The sequence below is a fragment of the Sorex araneus genome, chromosome 6 (genome assembly GCF_027595985.1).
Source record: "Sorex araneus isolate mSorAra2 chromosome 6, mSorAra2.pri, whole genome shotgun sequence".
Classification (NCBI taxonomy): domain Eukaryota; kingdom Metazoa; phylum Chordata; class Mammalia; order Eulipotyphla; family Soricidae; genus Sorex; species Sorex araneus.
This window is the reverse complement of record NC_073307.1, coordinates 161,885,349-161,897,077: the sequence shown is the minus strand read 5'-3', so window position 1 is coordinate 161,897,077 and position 11,729 is coordinate 161,885,349. Positions and strand designations below refer to the sequence as shown.

General features: G+C 53.7%; 1 protein-coding gene across 1 annotated transcript; it reads left to right on the top strand.

Moving 5' to 3' along the window:
* The first annotated feature begins 4,912 nt into the window (after nt 1–4,912).
* Nucleotides 4,913–11,509, top strand: PLAAT4 (phospholipase A and acyltransferase 4). The gene is made up of 5 exons (XM_055143821.1): nt 4,913–4,921; nt 5,559–5,630; nt 7,114–7,222; nt 9,065–9,333; nt 10,720–11,509. The coding sequence occupies exons 1-5, from the start codon at nt 4,913–4,915 to the stop codon at nt 10,816–10,818; spliced, it is 558 nt and encodes a 185-aa protein (XP_054999796.1). The 3' UTR covers nt 10,819–11,509.
* Nucleotides 11,510–11,729: the final 220 nt, after the last annotated feature.

Below are 11,729 nucleotides of genomic sequence, written 5' to 3'. Positions count from 1 at the left end.
GTGTGCTGCTGGGGCTGCAGGGGGCTGAGCACCGGGATAGGATTGTTTCTGGTGCCTCAGCATCCCCCTTGCTCCTCTGCTCCAGATTGGCCAGCCCCGACCAAGACTTCCGGGCACTCTCCCCTGCCCCACAGCGGCTTCTTCCACCTGTACCAGCCCCAGGCCCAAGTGTCCCTCTCGAGTGTCCACAGCTGACACCCACAGCTCCTCTCCCACTGCTGCTTCTTCCTTCTCTCAAGGATCCTGCCCCTTGGGGCCTCCTCCTGACCTCCATGCTTTTCTGGGGATCCACTGAAGAGGACAGCGGGCCAGCTCTTCCCTCCTGGGTGACGGCCACGGGTGTCTGTGTGGTGGCTGGAGCCCCACAGCAGTGACCTTCTTCTTCCTGCTGCAGGCGGAGGATCCCCTGCGAGCTGTGATATATAGGCTCCATTTGGGATACAACGATGCTCTATAGAGTATTATGTGGGAACCAAAAGAGGTAAGAACCGTCAACTCTGACATCCAGCCTAGCCAAGGGGGTTGGGTCTGGGCTCTCTATCACCCGGTTGGACCCTTAGGACTCATTTCAGGTAGTGCAGGTGGGGGCCCACAGCCCATCTGGACTCCAGTGTGCCCACAGTTCCTAGGGAGCCCCAGGCCTCAGGGATGGGGCGCCTGTTGGGGGGAGGGCTGGATCTGGGCTAGGGGGTGGCCTGGGTGGGACTCTGTCCCTGTGACAAGGCGACCCTCACTCTCTCCTCAGGGGACTCTCAGCCGACTCAAGCCCAGGCCGCTGTCGGGTAGCAGGAACGTCCCCACCGACCAATGCCTGCCCTGCACTGTCTCTCGCTGTTTCTGGCACATGGAGCTTTAATAAAGGGCTGGACTCCGGGGTCTGCGTCTGTGTCCGTCTTTCTCCTGTGGGACGTGAGTGCTTCCACAAACACCCATGAACAGGCCCATCCCGGTGGGTAGGAACAGGACCCAGGGCCCGTGGCCGGCACTGTGTGTCCATGCAGCCGTGACCAGGTGCGGACCCAGTGCCCACTGCTCCTGCTGCCCCTGCAGGGTTCGCCCGTTTTCTCAGCTCTCCCGTCTCTCCCCGTCTCTCCTCTGTGGCTCCCCCTGCTCCCGCCCGGGGCTCCTGCTTCTCCCCACAGGGTCCTGCACAGGCCTTCGGGGGCCTCTGTCCTGCCCATCCCACCCCCACTCACCTACAGGCTCCCATCCAGTTCCTGAGAGAACTTGATTAGCTGAGCACCCCCACACTGACCCCACTCATTGGCTGCTGGTGGATCGGGTGACCCTCTGCTGGTCTCTGAGGACAGAGCAGAGCCCTGGGATTCACTCCCAGTGTCAGTGATGTTACCATGAGGGGTGCGTGTGCTGGGAGCCCTGTGGGGGGCCCTGGTACAGGGCAGTCGGGTAGGGGTGAAGGCAGAGCTAGTCTGGTCCCCCAGAGAATAGCGGGAGTCAGGACTGTACTCCAGAGACATTCATTAAGCTTGTAGGTGGCTCTCCTGGGGACATCTTGCTATAGAACTCAGACTACAGTGCTCATGCCAGATTAATCTTTCCTAACCCTAACAGTCCTAATCCAGTTGTTATTTTTTGGATCATGACAGAATTTGTCCATGATCATGCTCTTAACTTATAGTTAAGTATTGTGGCACTTTGGCCTGGCCCATTTTGATGCCAGGATAATTCACATCTTGCCCTGGGTCCATACAGTCCCTCATTGGGAACCTGTTTTTGAGGTGCTAGGAAGTAAGGGCAACTAAGGCTTAAGTCGAGAAAACAGATGCCCAGGAGTGAATATTATTCAGAGTCAATTAACTCCCAAGTTAGAAAAGCATAGCATAAACTGTTTTCCTGTGTCCATACAAAAAGGACATTGCTCTGAAGTAAACTATGCAAAAGGACATAAGGGAAGGAGAAAAGCAATATTTCACTTGCAAATACAAATCAGCAGTCTGATTTGGGGATAATGGTGATTGACCGGTTGGGGAAGCAAAGCACAGAGAAGAGGTTAAAGATAAACACAGAGGAATGGGAGTGCCTCAGGAGCACTGTGATGGGTGTAACCCAGTAAACCTAAGCTCCCTGAGGCCAGGGAAAAATGACAAATCAATGTTATCCTACATCAGTGACTTTTCCCAGGTAGAGGTGGCCACACCTTCCAATGACCGGCCTTATGACATTCTGTGTTTTTTTTTTTTTAATAAAAATTTTATTTTATTAAATCACCATGTGGAAGATTACAATGCTTTCAGGCTTAGGTCTCAGTTATACAATGCTGAACCAACCATCCCTTCACCAGTGCCCATATCCCACCACCAAAAAAAAAAAAAGTACACCTCCCATCCCGCCCCCCACCTCCCGCCTTGTAACTGATAAGTTTCATTTTACTTTTTCTTTACTTTGGTTACATTCAATATTTCAACACAAACCTCACTATTGTTGTTAGGAGTACCCCACTAGATTCAGACCTACAGTGAAGACAAATGAGGTCGCGTGGCCGCTACTGCCGGTTTTGAATTTCTGTGCTTTAACAACTAAGTCCAGGGAGATTTCTTCCACATATTGGATCATTGCAGGCTTGAAAACCTAATCTGTGGTCGTCATAATATGTCGGACACCGCGCCCTTCATCCCCGGAGAGAAAGAGGCAAGAGAGAGAGAGAGAGAGAGAGAGAGAGAGAGAGAGAGAGAGAGAGAGAGAGAGAGAGAGAGAGAGAGAGAGAGAAATACCTTTCCACTCACTCCTGGGCGGGCACGGGGCCGAGGCTTAGTTCTCAGGCTGGAGACATTCTGCGAGGAGTTGCCCATGCCGAAAGAGGTTTTGCTGGGTCTGGATTCACGCTCTTGCAGCCGCAGAGAGGCCGCACACGCGTGCGGCTCCCGGGATCACATCTCGGTTGACATTCTGTTTTGGAATTTATAACTCCTGAAGTTGGGATTACTTCATCACGTTTTGCCTTTTTTGGCCAGAGATTATGTGTAGTACAGTTGCTTCTGTGTCTTCTCCCCTACTTCTCTTATAGTCTTAGTTTATATAGCAATCACATAGGGTGGTAACACAAAAGTGGATGGAACATTAACAAATCAACAAAGAGAGGCAAGACCATTCCTCAAAGACAAAATCTCATCTAAGGAGATTACTCCAGATTACTAGTAAATCTGCTCAAGGGTGGGATCCAAACAAGGGTGTGTCACTTTCTTCTCTCCTCAGCTAATAATCCACTTACTTCTAATATTTCTAGCAATGTCATTCTGTATGAGCACAGTAAGAGATATAAACTTAAAGTTTGGTTCTTCCTGAGGACATCTCACTATACATTCCAGACCACAGTCCTTAGGCCAGGTTAATCTTCCTAACCCCAGCAGGGTCCTAATCTCATCATTACTTTTGGATCATGACAGCATTTGTCCATGATCATGCACTCAACTTATAGTTGAGTATTGTGGCGCTTTGGCCTGGTTCATTTCGATGCCAGGGTAGCTCATAGCTTGCCCTGGGTCCTTTTAGTCCCTCATCAGAACCCCACTTTTGGGGTGCTAGGAACTAAGGGCAACTGAGTCAAGAAAGCAGATGCCCAGGAGTAAATATTATTTATGAGTTAATCAACTCCCAAGTTACAAGAGCATAACATTAACTGTCTTCCTGTGTCCATACAGAAAGGACATTGCTTTAAGGTAAACTATGCAAAAGAGAGCAAAGCAACATTTAACTTACAATACAAGTTCAATGTCCTAGAAGGATCTGATCTAACAAGTTAACAGAATCTGATTAGGGGAAAAGGTGATTAACTGGTTGGGAAGGAGGGTGCATAGAAGAGTTTACAGATAAACAGAGGAATGGGAGTGACTGTGATGGGAGCACTGTGATGGGTGTAACCCGATAAACCTAAGTTCCCTGCAGCAAGGCTGAAAGGACATACCCAATGTTCTCCTACACCCTCTAGGGGCCAACTCATGCCTTGGACAGTGACCACAAGGCAGCTAGGCCATCTTCCGTTAAATTCTGCCTCTTGCAGTCAATGATATCCAGATCACCCTCTCCCCATGGACAGTGACTCCCCCCGCCCACCCGTTTGGGAACCTGTGCTAGTTAATATTAAGAAGAAAGTTCTTGTCCTGGGCACGTGTTGTCTAAAAGCTGGTTTATTAGAAACCATAAATCATTGTCTTGGGGTTACACAATCTAAGGGCTGACTTTCTTGTTTTCCTAGTGGGCTCTTTCCTCCTTCTTATGGCAGAATATGTTGCTATGGTGCATCAATATATAACCAAGGAAAATATCATTGAAACGATGTAACTACAGAAAAACATCATTGACATCTAGAAGCCCAGTACATTCTAAACTTATGTATCCTGAACATTCCTGTGTATTTTTCCAAAGTATGCTTCCTTCTAGAGACCTATAAAAGTCTGCTGCTTGTTCAATAAAGACACTGCATGAGCATTGCTTGTCAGCCCTCCTCACCCCGTTGCCCTTCTCCCTTCACCTCAGGGTCCTTGTTCGACTTAGCTGCGTGGGACACGGCAACCCCCATGACTCCTGACAATTCATCCTGCAGTCCACACAGGACAGTAATCCATGGGACACACTGGGGAGGGCCCTGAATGCCTCTCGCTCCCGACGAGGCACAGTGTCCAGGGCAGGAGGGCAGAATGCCCAGATTCCTGCAGGAGCAGACAGAATCCCCTTTTTCCCTGCTCTGCATCGAGAAAGGTCACAGACACAAGTTTGAGGGAATAATTCATGACCTTTACAGGGAAGGGAGGAGGAAGTAGGAATAGTCTACTCCCATTTAAGTACTTACTTGACAGAGTTTGAGGCGGGGCCTCAGGAAAGGAAAGTGAAAGAGAAACTCCCAGTCTAAACAGCTGGTGCCGGAAGTCGACCTCACTGCCCCGGCTTCGCAGCGATGGCGCAGGTGAGCCCCCAGAACTTTCCATCTGAACTGTATTGTGGGAGGCAGCGCGGGGCCTCCCGGGTCCTGCCACCGGCACAGGCATCCAGAGCCTGACATAGGGGCCCTCAGGGGAAAGCACATTTCTTGGCAGAACGAACTTAGGGGCTGTGAGGTCTCAGGCAGGTAGGAGGTCCCTCTCTGTCTGGAATATTAAAGGGACCCAAACCTCCCTGGGGCAGGGGGCAGGGTGAGGGGGAAGCTGAGAATGTTTAGAAGCTGTTCCTGCTGGAGGTGCTGACTCAGCCCCCACAGGCTCATGATAGCAGGTGCTGGAGTGGATGGAGGGAACCGCAGATTAGGAAAGTGAAAGAACGCCCCCCACCCCCCACCCGCGGGGGTCTGCTGCAGCCTCTGCTCCCTCTGTCCTCCTCCCTGGGATCTCATCTGCCCCTGCTCCAAAAGGCTCAGACCTGAACCACACATCCTCACCTCACCGAGGCCCTGGCCCTGACCTCCCCACCTCCCCTGGCAACCAGCTGGGGGAACACTCAGCTGGGGGTGAGGAGCTGGCCAAGGGGAGACAGCCAGGCAGCCCGGCTTTTAGCCATTACCGCAGCCCCTTAAACACAGTCTCTCTCGCAGCACCATTTCCTTCCAGCCAGGGTCCAAGTTCATCTTCCTGCCACCAGGCCCCATGCACTTTGGCTGGACAAGGTCTACGTGCGTCCAGGTGCGGCCCCCACCCTCGCTGCCCTGTCCTGGCAGCTGGCCTGAGGCCGAGGGGGAAGGGGAGAGAGGTGGGGAGCCCAGGCCTGCTGAGCTGCCAGCTCCCTCCTTGCACAAAGCCTCAGAGGCCAAGCCAGGCTGCCACCCTCCCAGCGTCGTGGGGACAGGCAGAAGGGCAGGAGCTCTGGCGATGGCCGAGCACGGCCACAGAGCTGCAGACACCGGAAATGAGACCCAGGAGAGAGACAGATGTCAGATGGCGGGGGCTGGGAACTGGTGGAGGCTGGCCGGATTTCAGCCTCTCAGAGGAAGAGTGTGGGAGGAGGAGGAGGCATAGAAACCGGATGTACAAAGGAGCAGACGGATGCAGCTGTGCGTAAGGAAGGAACTGGGGAGGGGGGACTCCTGATGGGGGGGTGACTGAGAGCTGCCCTAAGGGTGATTTTGAGTCCAGTGGCGGTCCAGTGAGTCTGGTTCACTGAACAGGGGTGGGGTCTCTAAACACATCCGCCAACAAGAAAAAGATGAAGAAGCATCCTGGTCCCCACGGTCCCCGGGCACTGGCAGGACAAAGGGGAAAGCTGAGCTGGCCCTGTCTCTCTGGGTGACCAGGGTCAGGAGATGGACACGCTCTGTCCTTCACTGACTTTGTCACAGAAAATGAGACAAGTGGAAAATTGTCACTGACACAGCTCGTTGGCTGGGGCAGGACCCCCAAGAAATAGGAGGAGGAGAGGGGGAAGGCGGGGGATTCAGAGCAGAGGAAGAAGCAGGGCGCACCCACTGCCCCCCTCTCATCCCCAGACCTGGGGTAAGGACACTGCAGGAAGTGGCCAGTAGGAGCCACTGTGGTGGGGCTCAGCCCCCTAGTGCAGGAAGCTGGGTGACCCCACAGAGACCTGTTCCAAGGCTGGGGTCAGGGGTGCTGTCTGTCCTCCCTCAGGGCAGTCAGAGTCTGAAGAAAAGGCAGGGTGGCTTGGACAACCAGTGACAGGAGGCATGATGGGCCCTGGTAGCCCAGGGCTCCCTTGTCCATGTCGTTGAATGGGCCTGGGCACCTGCCCTGGTGACGGACTCAACACACACAAGCTTCACGGGCACAGCGGCTCTGCATGTGCCTGTCTGCCACCTCCCAGGAGCATAGACAAGGTAACTCAACATGTGCAATAGAACATACACAACATACACAAATGCACACACACATATCCTGCATGATACAACATACACAAATACGCACACACACATACAGTGTGTGTCCACAGGGACAAGCCACTCTCCAAATTAACAAGGTCTGTTTTCGCCTCTAAGTTCCAGCTCAAGGGAGACCCCATAGCGTGAGACGGGGCTGAGGGCCACGGGCACGGCGGCTCTGCCCCTCCCAGGCCTCACCAGCCGAGTCCCACGGCAAAGGCCCCATGAGGCCCTGGCCGGGATCTCCCGTGGAGCCCGGGGGGCTGAGCCCAGCTTCTCTCCTTTTCCTGTCGTAGTTGGGCGAAGATCCGAAGCCTGGAGACCTGATTGAGATTTTCCGCGTTGGCTACCAGCACTGGGCCATCTACGTGGGAGACGGCTACGTGGTCCACCTGGCGCCTCCGAGTAAGGGCTGTTGACAACCGTGCTCATGATATGAGCCAACGATAGAAAGGGGCGAGCTCAGAGGATGAGTGGGTTCTCCCGCCACTGGGCCTGAGAGACCCCACAGCCCATCCCTGAGCCATCACAATGGACCCAAAGGGCTGACCCCTGAGTCCCTCCATAGCTGGGCTCTGTCCCCACCAGCTGACCCCAGGGCCCCTCCCACATCTGGGATCTATCCCCACCAGCTCTCCCAGCTCCGAGCCACGTTCCTAGGAGCAGTGTCTGAAGCGACTGACGGCAGCCCGGGACCCGCAGTCTCTAGGCTAGAGAAGGTTTCTCAGCAGGGGCCATGTGCTAGGGGTGGATCCTTTCCCCTCAGAGGCTTCCCCAGAACCAGGGCCCGTGAGAGCATCGGCTGCAACTCCTCCCAGAAGCAGCTCCTGGGACAGCATGAAAATGCTCTGCCCAAGGCGCAGGGGCCCATGTGATCAGCGAGTCTGAGTGACCAGAGCAGCTGGTGACAAAGGCAGTGGACAGCAGAACCAGGACATTCACGTGTGCAGGAAACACATGGGCTTCACCGGCACCACCTTACAGCACGTGGGTTCTGTTCAGTGGCCACAAGCCTGAGCTCAGCCAATGACAGACACTCTCAGACATAGGACAGATTTTTTTCAAGGTTTAATTCACACTCCAAAACACATTCATACAAGGGACCCAGCACTGGGGGTTCCCCAGCCTAAGAGACTTAGAACCACCCTCAGGGAGAGGTTTATAAGTCCCTTGCCCTCTTGCCCACCCTGGGTGCCCGTCTGCATGCCCAGGTGCCCCCTGCCAGGTGCATTCTCGTGGCCTTGAGCAAGAGGGGGTACAGAAGTGGAAACAGCAGTTAACACACCTTGTTACGCTGACTTGAATCATCCTTGTTATCTGTGGTTGAATGTCTGGGCATTTATTCCATGCCCTCGGGTCTGGCATGTTTTTCTTACCAGGTGGCAAACTCACGACCCTGAGGCACAACACGGAGCCTGGCTTTCCCAAACGGAGTGGCAGGGTACTTTCAGGCCCTTTCAGTCCCACAGAGCAAAGACCTGGCCGTGTGGCTCCTTCCACCCAGGCTCCTGCTGTCCCTGCACAGACTCAACCTGTCACTGTGTCCTACAAGCGCCATCTGTGTCCTCAGAGGGAAGGAAGGTCTGAGTGGTCTCTAAACAGTAAATCCAGGGGCCGAAGAGAAAGCCCAGTGGTCTGAGTCACACTTCGCATGCTGTAGCCTTGGTTCCACCCTGGCAATGCATGATCCTGGGCCACTGCCAGAAGTGATCCAAGAACATAAAGCCGAGTAGCCCATAACACCGACCAAAACAACAAGCAAAAACAGGCTGCAGCGGTAGTACAGTGGGTAGGGCACTTGTCTTGCCCTTTGCACACAACTCACCCGGGATTTGATCCCCTGCACCCTGAGTCCCACCAGGAGTGAACCCTGAGCACAGAGACAGGAGTAGGACCTGAGCACTGCACACACACACACACACACACACACACACACAAAAGCACCAGCATAAGGTTCTTGAAGGTTGATACAATCTCTTTCAGAAATTCAAGTGGGGACCTAATGAACCTCCACCAAATCGTTTCCTACTGTGTTCATGAGGGTTGAAACGGGAACCCTAACCAGCCATGACAGGGAGCCAGGCCATAGATGACGCACATTCATGCAGCGAGCACGGCCATGACTCTGACCCTCCCCATGCCCCTGGCATCAACTATCGGCCTGTGTGAGAACAGCGCCCACTGAGGGCCAGCCTGACTGTGGCCGAGCCCCCATGCCCGCCCCCCTCTCTGCCCGTCACGCTGCAGGCGAGTACCCCGGCGCCGGCTCCTCCAGTCTCTTCTCGGTGCTGAGCAACCGGGCGGTGGTGAAGCGGGAGCTGCTGAAGGAGGTGGTGGGTGACTGCCGCTACCGGGTCAACAACTACCTAGACCACAAGTATCCGCCGCTCCCCGTGTACCAGATCATCAGCGTGGCCAAGGAGAAGGTCGGGGAGGAGATGTCGTATTCCGTGTACTCAAAAAACTGTGAGCACTTTGTCACGAATCTGCGCTATGGCAAGTGTCACTCTGGGCAGGTAAGGCCCTCTCTGGTCGACTCAGGATGGGGTGACGGGTTGGGAGCCTAGGTGGTGCAAAGCAGGCTCCTGGGACACCGTGACCAGGAGTCAGGAAAGCTCAGCGCCTGTGGCAGAGTTGTCTCATCCACGGAGTTACTTGGACTGGTCACTTCCTCTCTGGGCCTGGGTCTCGCTGTGAGCGTTGATTTAGAGATAGACCGCAGACATGTCACCACGGAGACACCACTCATGTAGTTCTGTAGGTTAAGTTCAGGCCAACGTGGAACCAGACAAATCTCCTGAACCCACGGATCCCACATGAAAGAGACACCTACGCTCTGTGTGTCCCTGGGGGTTACTAGAACACTTTGGGAAGCATACTTTTTTCTTTTTGCTGTTTTGGGGTCATACCCAGTGATGCTCAGGGGCTACTCTTGGTTCTGCACTCAGGAATTACTCCTGACGGTGCTTGGGGAACCATATGGGATGCTGAGAGTCAAACCCGGGTTGGCCATGTGCAAAGCAAATGCCCTCCGGTGTTCTATCGCTCCAGCCCCTGGGGGACATACCCCGCTCCATTCAGAGGACTTTGTGGTACTGAAGATCAAACCCAGGCCCCTGCATTGGCTGCAGCCTTTTGAGCCAACGCTCAGGCTTCTAGAACAGTTGTATGGAAGATCTGGCCTCAATCTCTAAACCTGGCCCCTCAGCCGGCAAGCTCATTGTCTGCAAAAAAAAAAAACCAAACAAGAAAATCAGGGACACAAGCAAGACCGCCACCATTGTCCCTAGCAGGTGGGATCTGCACATCCACCCGCAGCCCTTAGGGCCCACGAGGTGACAAGTGAAGGGGTCAAAAAGGAGGAGAAGGGGATAGCAGAGCAGCTTGAGAGGGACAGTCAGGAGGTGGGGGATGGGGATGGATGTCGGAGGTGCCCGAAGACAGTGCGTAGGATGGGGCAAGCTGGGTCCAGGCTGATGGGGCACAGAGAGAAGTTTGCAGACTGCACCTGCGCAGTCCCCTTGCACAGAGACCCCAATGGCAATCACGTGGTCTCCAAAGTCTCCCTCCCTTTGGGTCCCCTAACTCTACCTAGAACCCCAAGCACTGTCCACACCCATCACCTCACATGAAGAAATAAAATCCCCCTCTCTCACCCCAGGGACCCTCTCACTCCATCCTGTCCATTCTCTGACACTTGTGTGCAGGCAAGACCCAGCTAAGATGTGTTACGAGGTCTCTATTCTCAGGAAACAGAGCCTGTTGGGGATCTACTGCATTACATGTGGGATAGCATTGGGGGTTCAGTTGGGAGGGTTTGGGGCAGAGATGGGGAGACCCCAGGCCTTGGGGAGAAGGAGCATGTGTCTGGGCATTGGGAATCAGCATGTGTGTTCTTCCAGGTGGAGACTGTGGAGACCGCGGCTTACGTGACAATGGGACTTGGAGTTCTGGGTGCCCTTGGCTACTCCGTCATGAGAAAACGCCCTCAGAACCAGTGATGCCCACAGGCACCACGGAGGCGGGGCTGAGGCTTGACCCAAACCCTGGGCAGCCGCAGTCGTGCCAGTCCTCTGTCTCATTGACTGGCGGTGGGACTCCTGGGTCTGCAGAGGAAGAAATAGAAATGTCTCCACTTCTCCCTGGGAAGGACTTCCTCTCTGCCTCGGAGTTCCCTCTGAACTGGAAACGAAGAGCTCATTGATTCCGGCTCTGGAGCTCCAAACCACATTTTCTGACTTTCTGTTTCAGGGAGTTGTTTATGTTTTCTTTTTGGGGTCTCCCACCCAGTGATGCTGAGGGATTATTCCTTGCGGTAATTCATAAGGGATGACAGGGATTGGGGGATCATATGGGAAATGGGGGATTGAACCTGGGTTGGCCACGTGCAAAGCAAACACCTTGCCGGACTATCACTCTGGTCTGGAGATACTTTCTAAGAGCTCATGTCTGACTCTTCCCAGTGCAGGGGGCAGGGGGATCCTCTGAGTGGTAATGTCACAGTGACTCAATCCAATGGCATTAAGGGGTCACCCTACATTATTCTAGGTGCATGTGGCCTTGCTCACTTGTGGGAAATCGACCCCTAACAACAACAACAGTAAAACCAGAACATCCTCTGGGTTTAGTTAGTTTAGACGTGAGATCAACAAATGTGTGCCCAGGAAAGAATAGAATAGGAAAATATCATGATTTCATATTGCACTTTAAAGATACTTTCTGACCAGACTATGAAAATATCCGGGACTCTGCTCTAAACATTATCTATTAAATTTAGACAAATCTACTAAGTGTCTTTAGTGTATCTGACAGCTAAAACAATGGTTCACCTCTGGAACCAGGGGCTCTAGTGATAGTCAGAGGAAGGGAGAAAGGAAGGAAGGAAGGAAGAAGGGAAGGAGGGAAGGAAGGA

Bases quoted from the DNA above. Each gene is read 5' to 3' on its own strand.
- PLAAT4 (XM_055143821.1), top strand. The intron at 7,223-9,064 runs GTAAGGGCTGTT...GTCACGCTGCAG, and splicing joins GGTCCACCTGGCGCCTCCGA to GCGAGTACCCCGGCGCCGGC. The intron at 9,334-10,719 runs GTAAGGCCCTCT...GTGTTCTTCCAG, and splicing joins GCAAGTGTCACTCTGGGCAG to GTGGAGACTGTGGAGACCGC.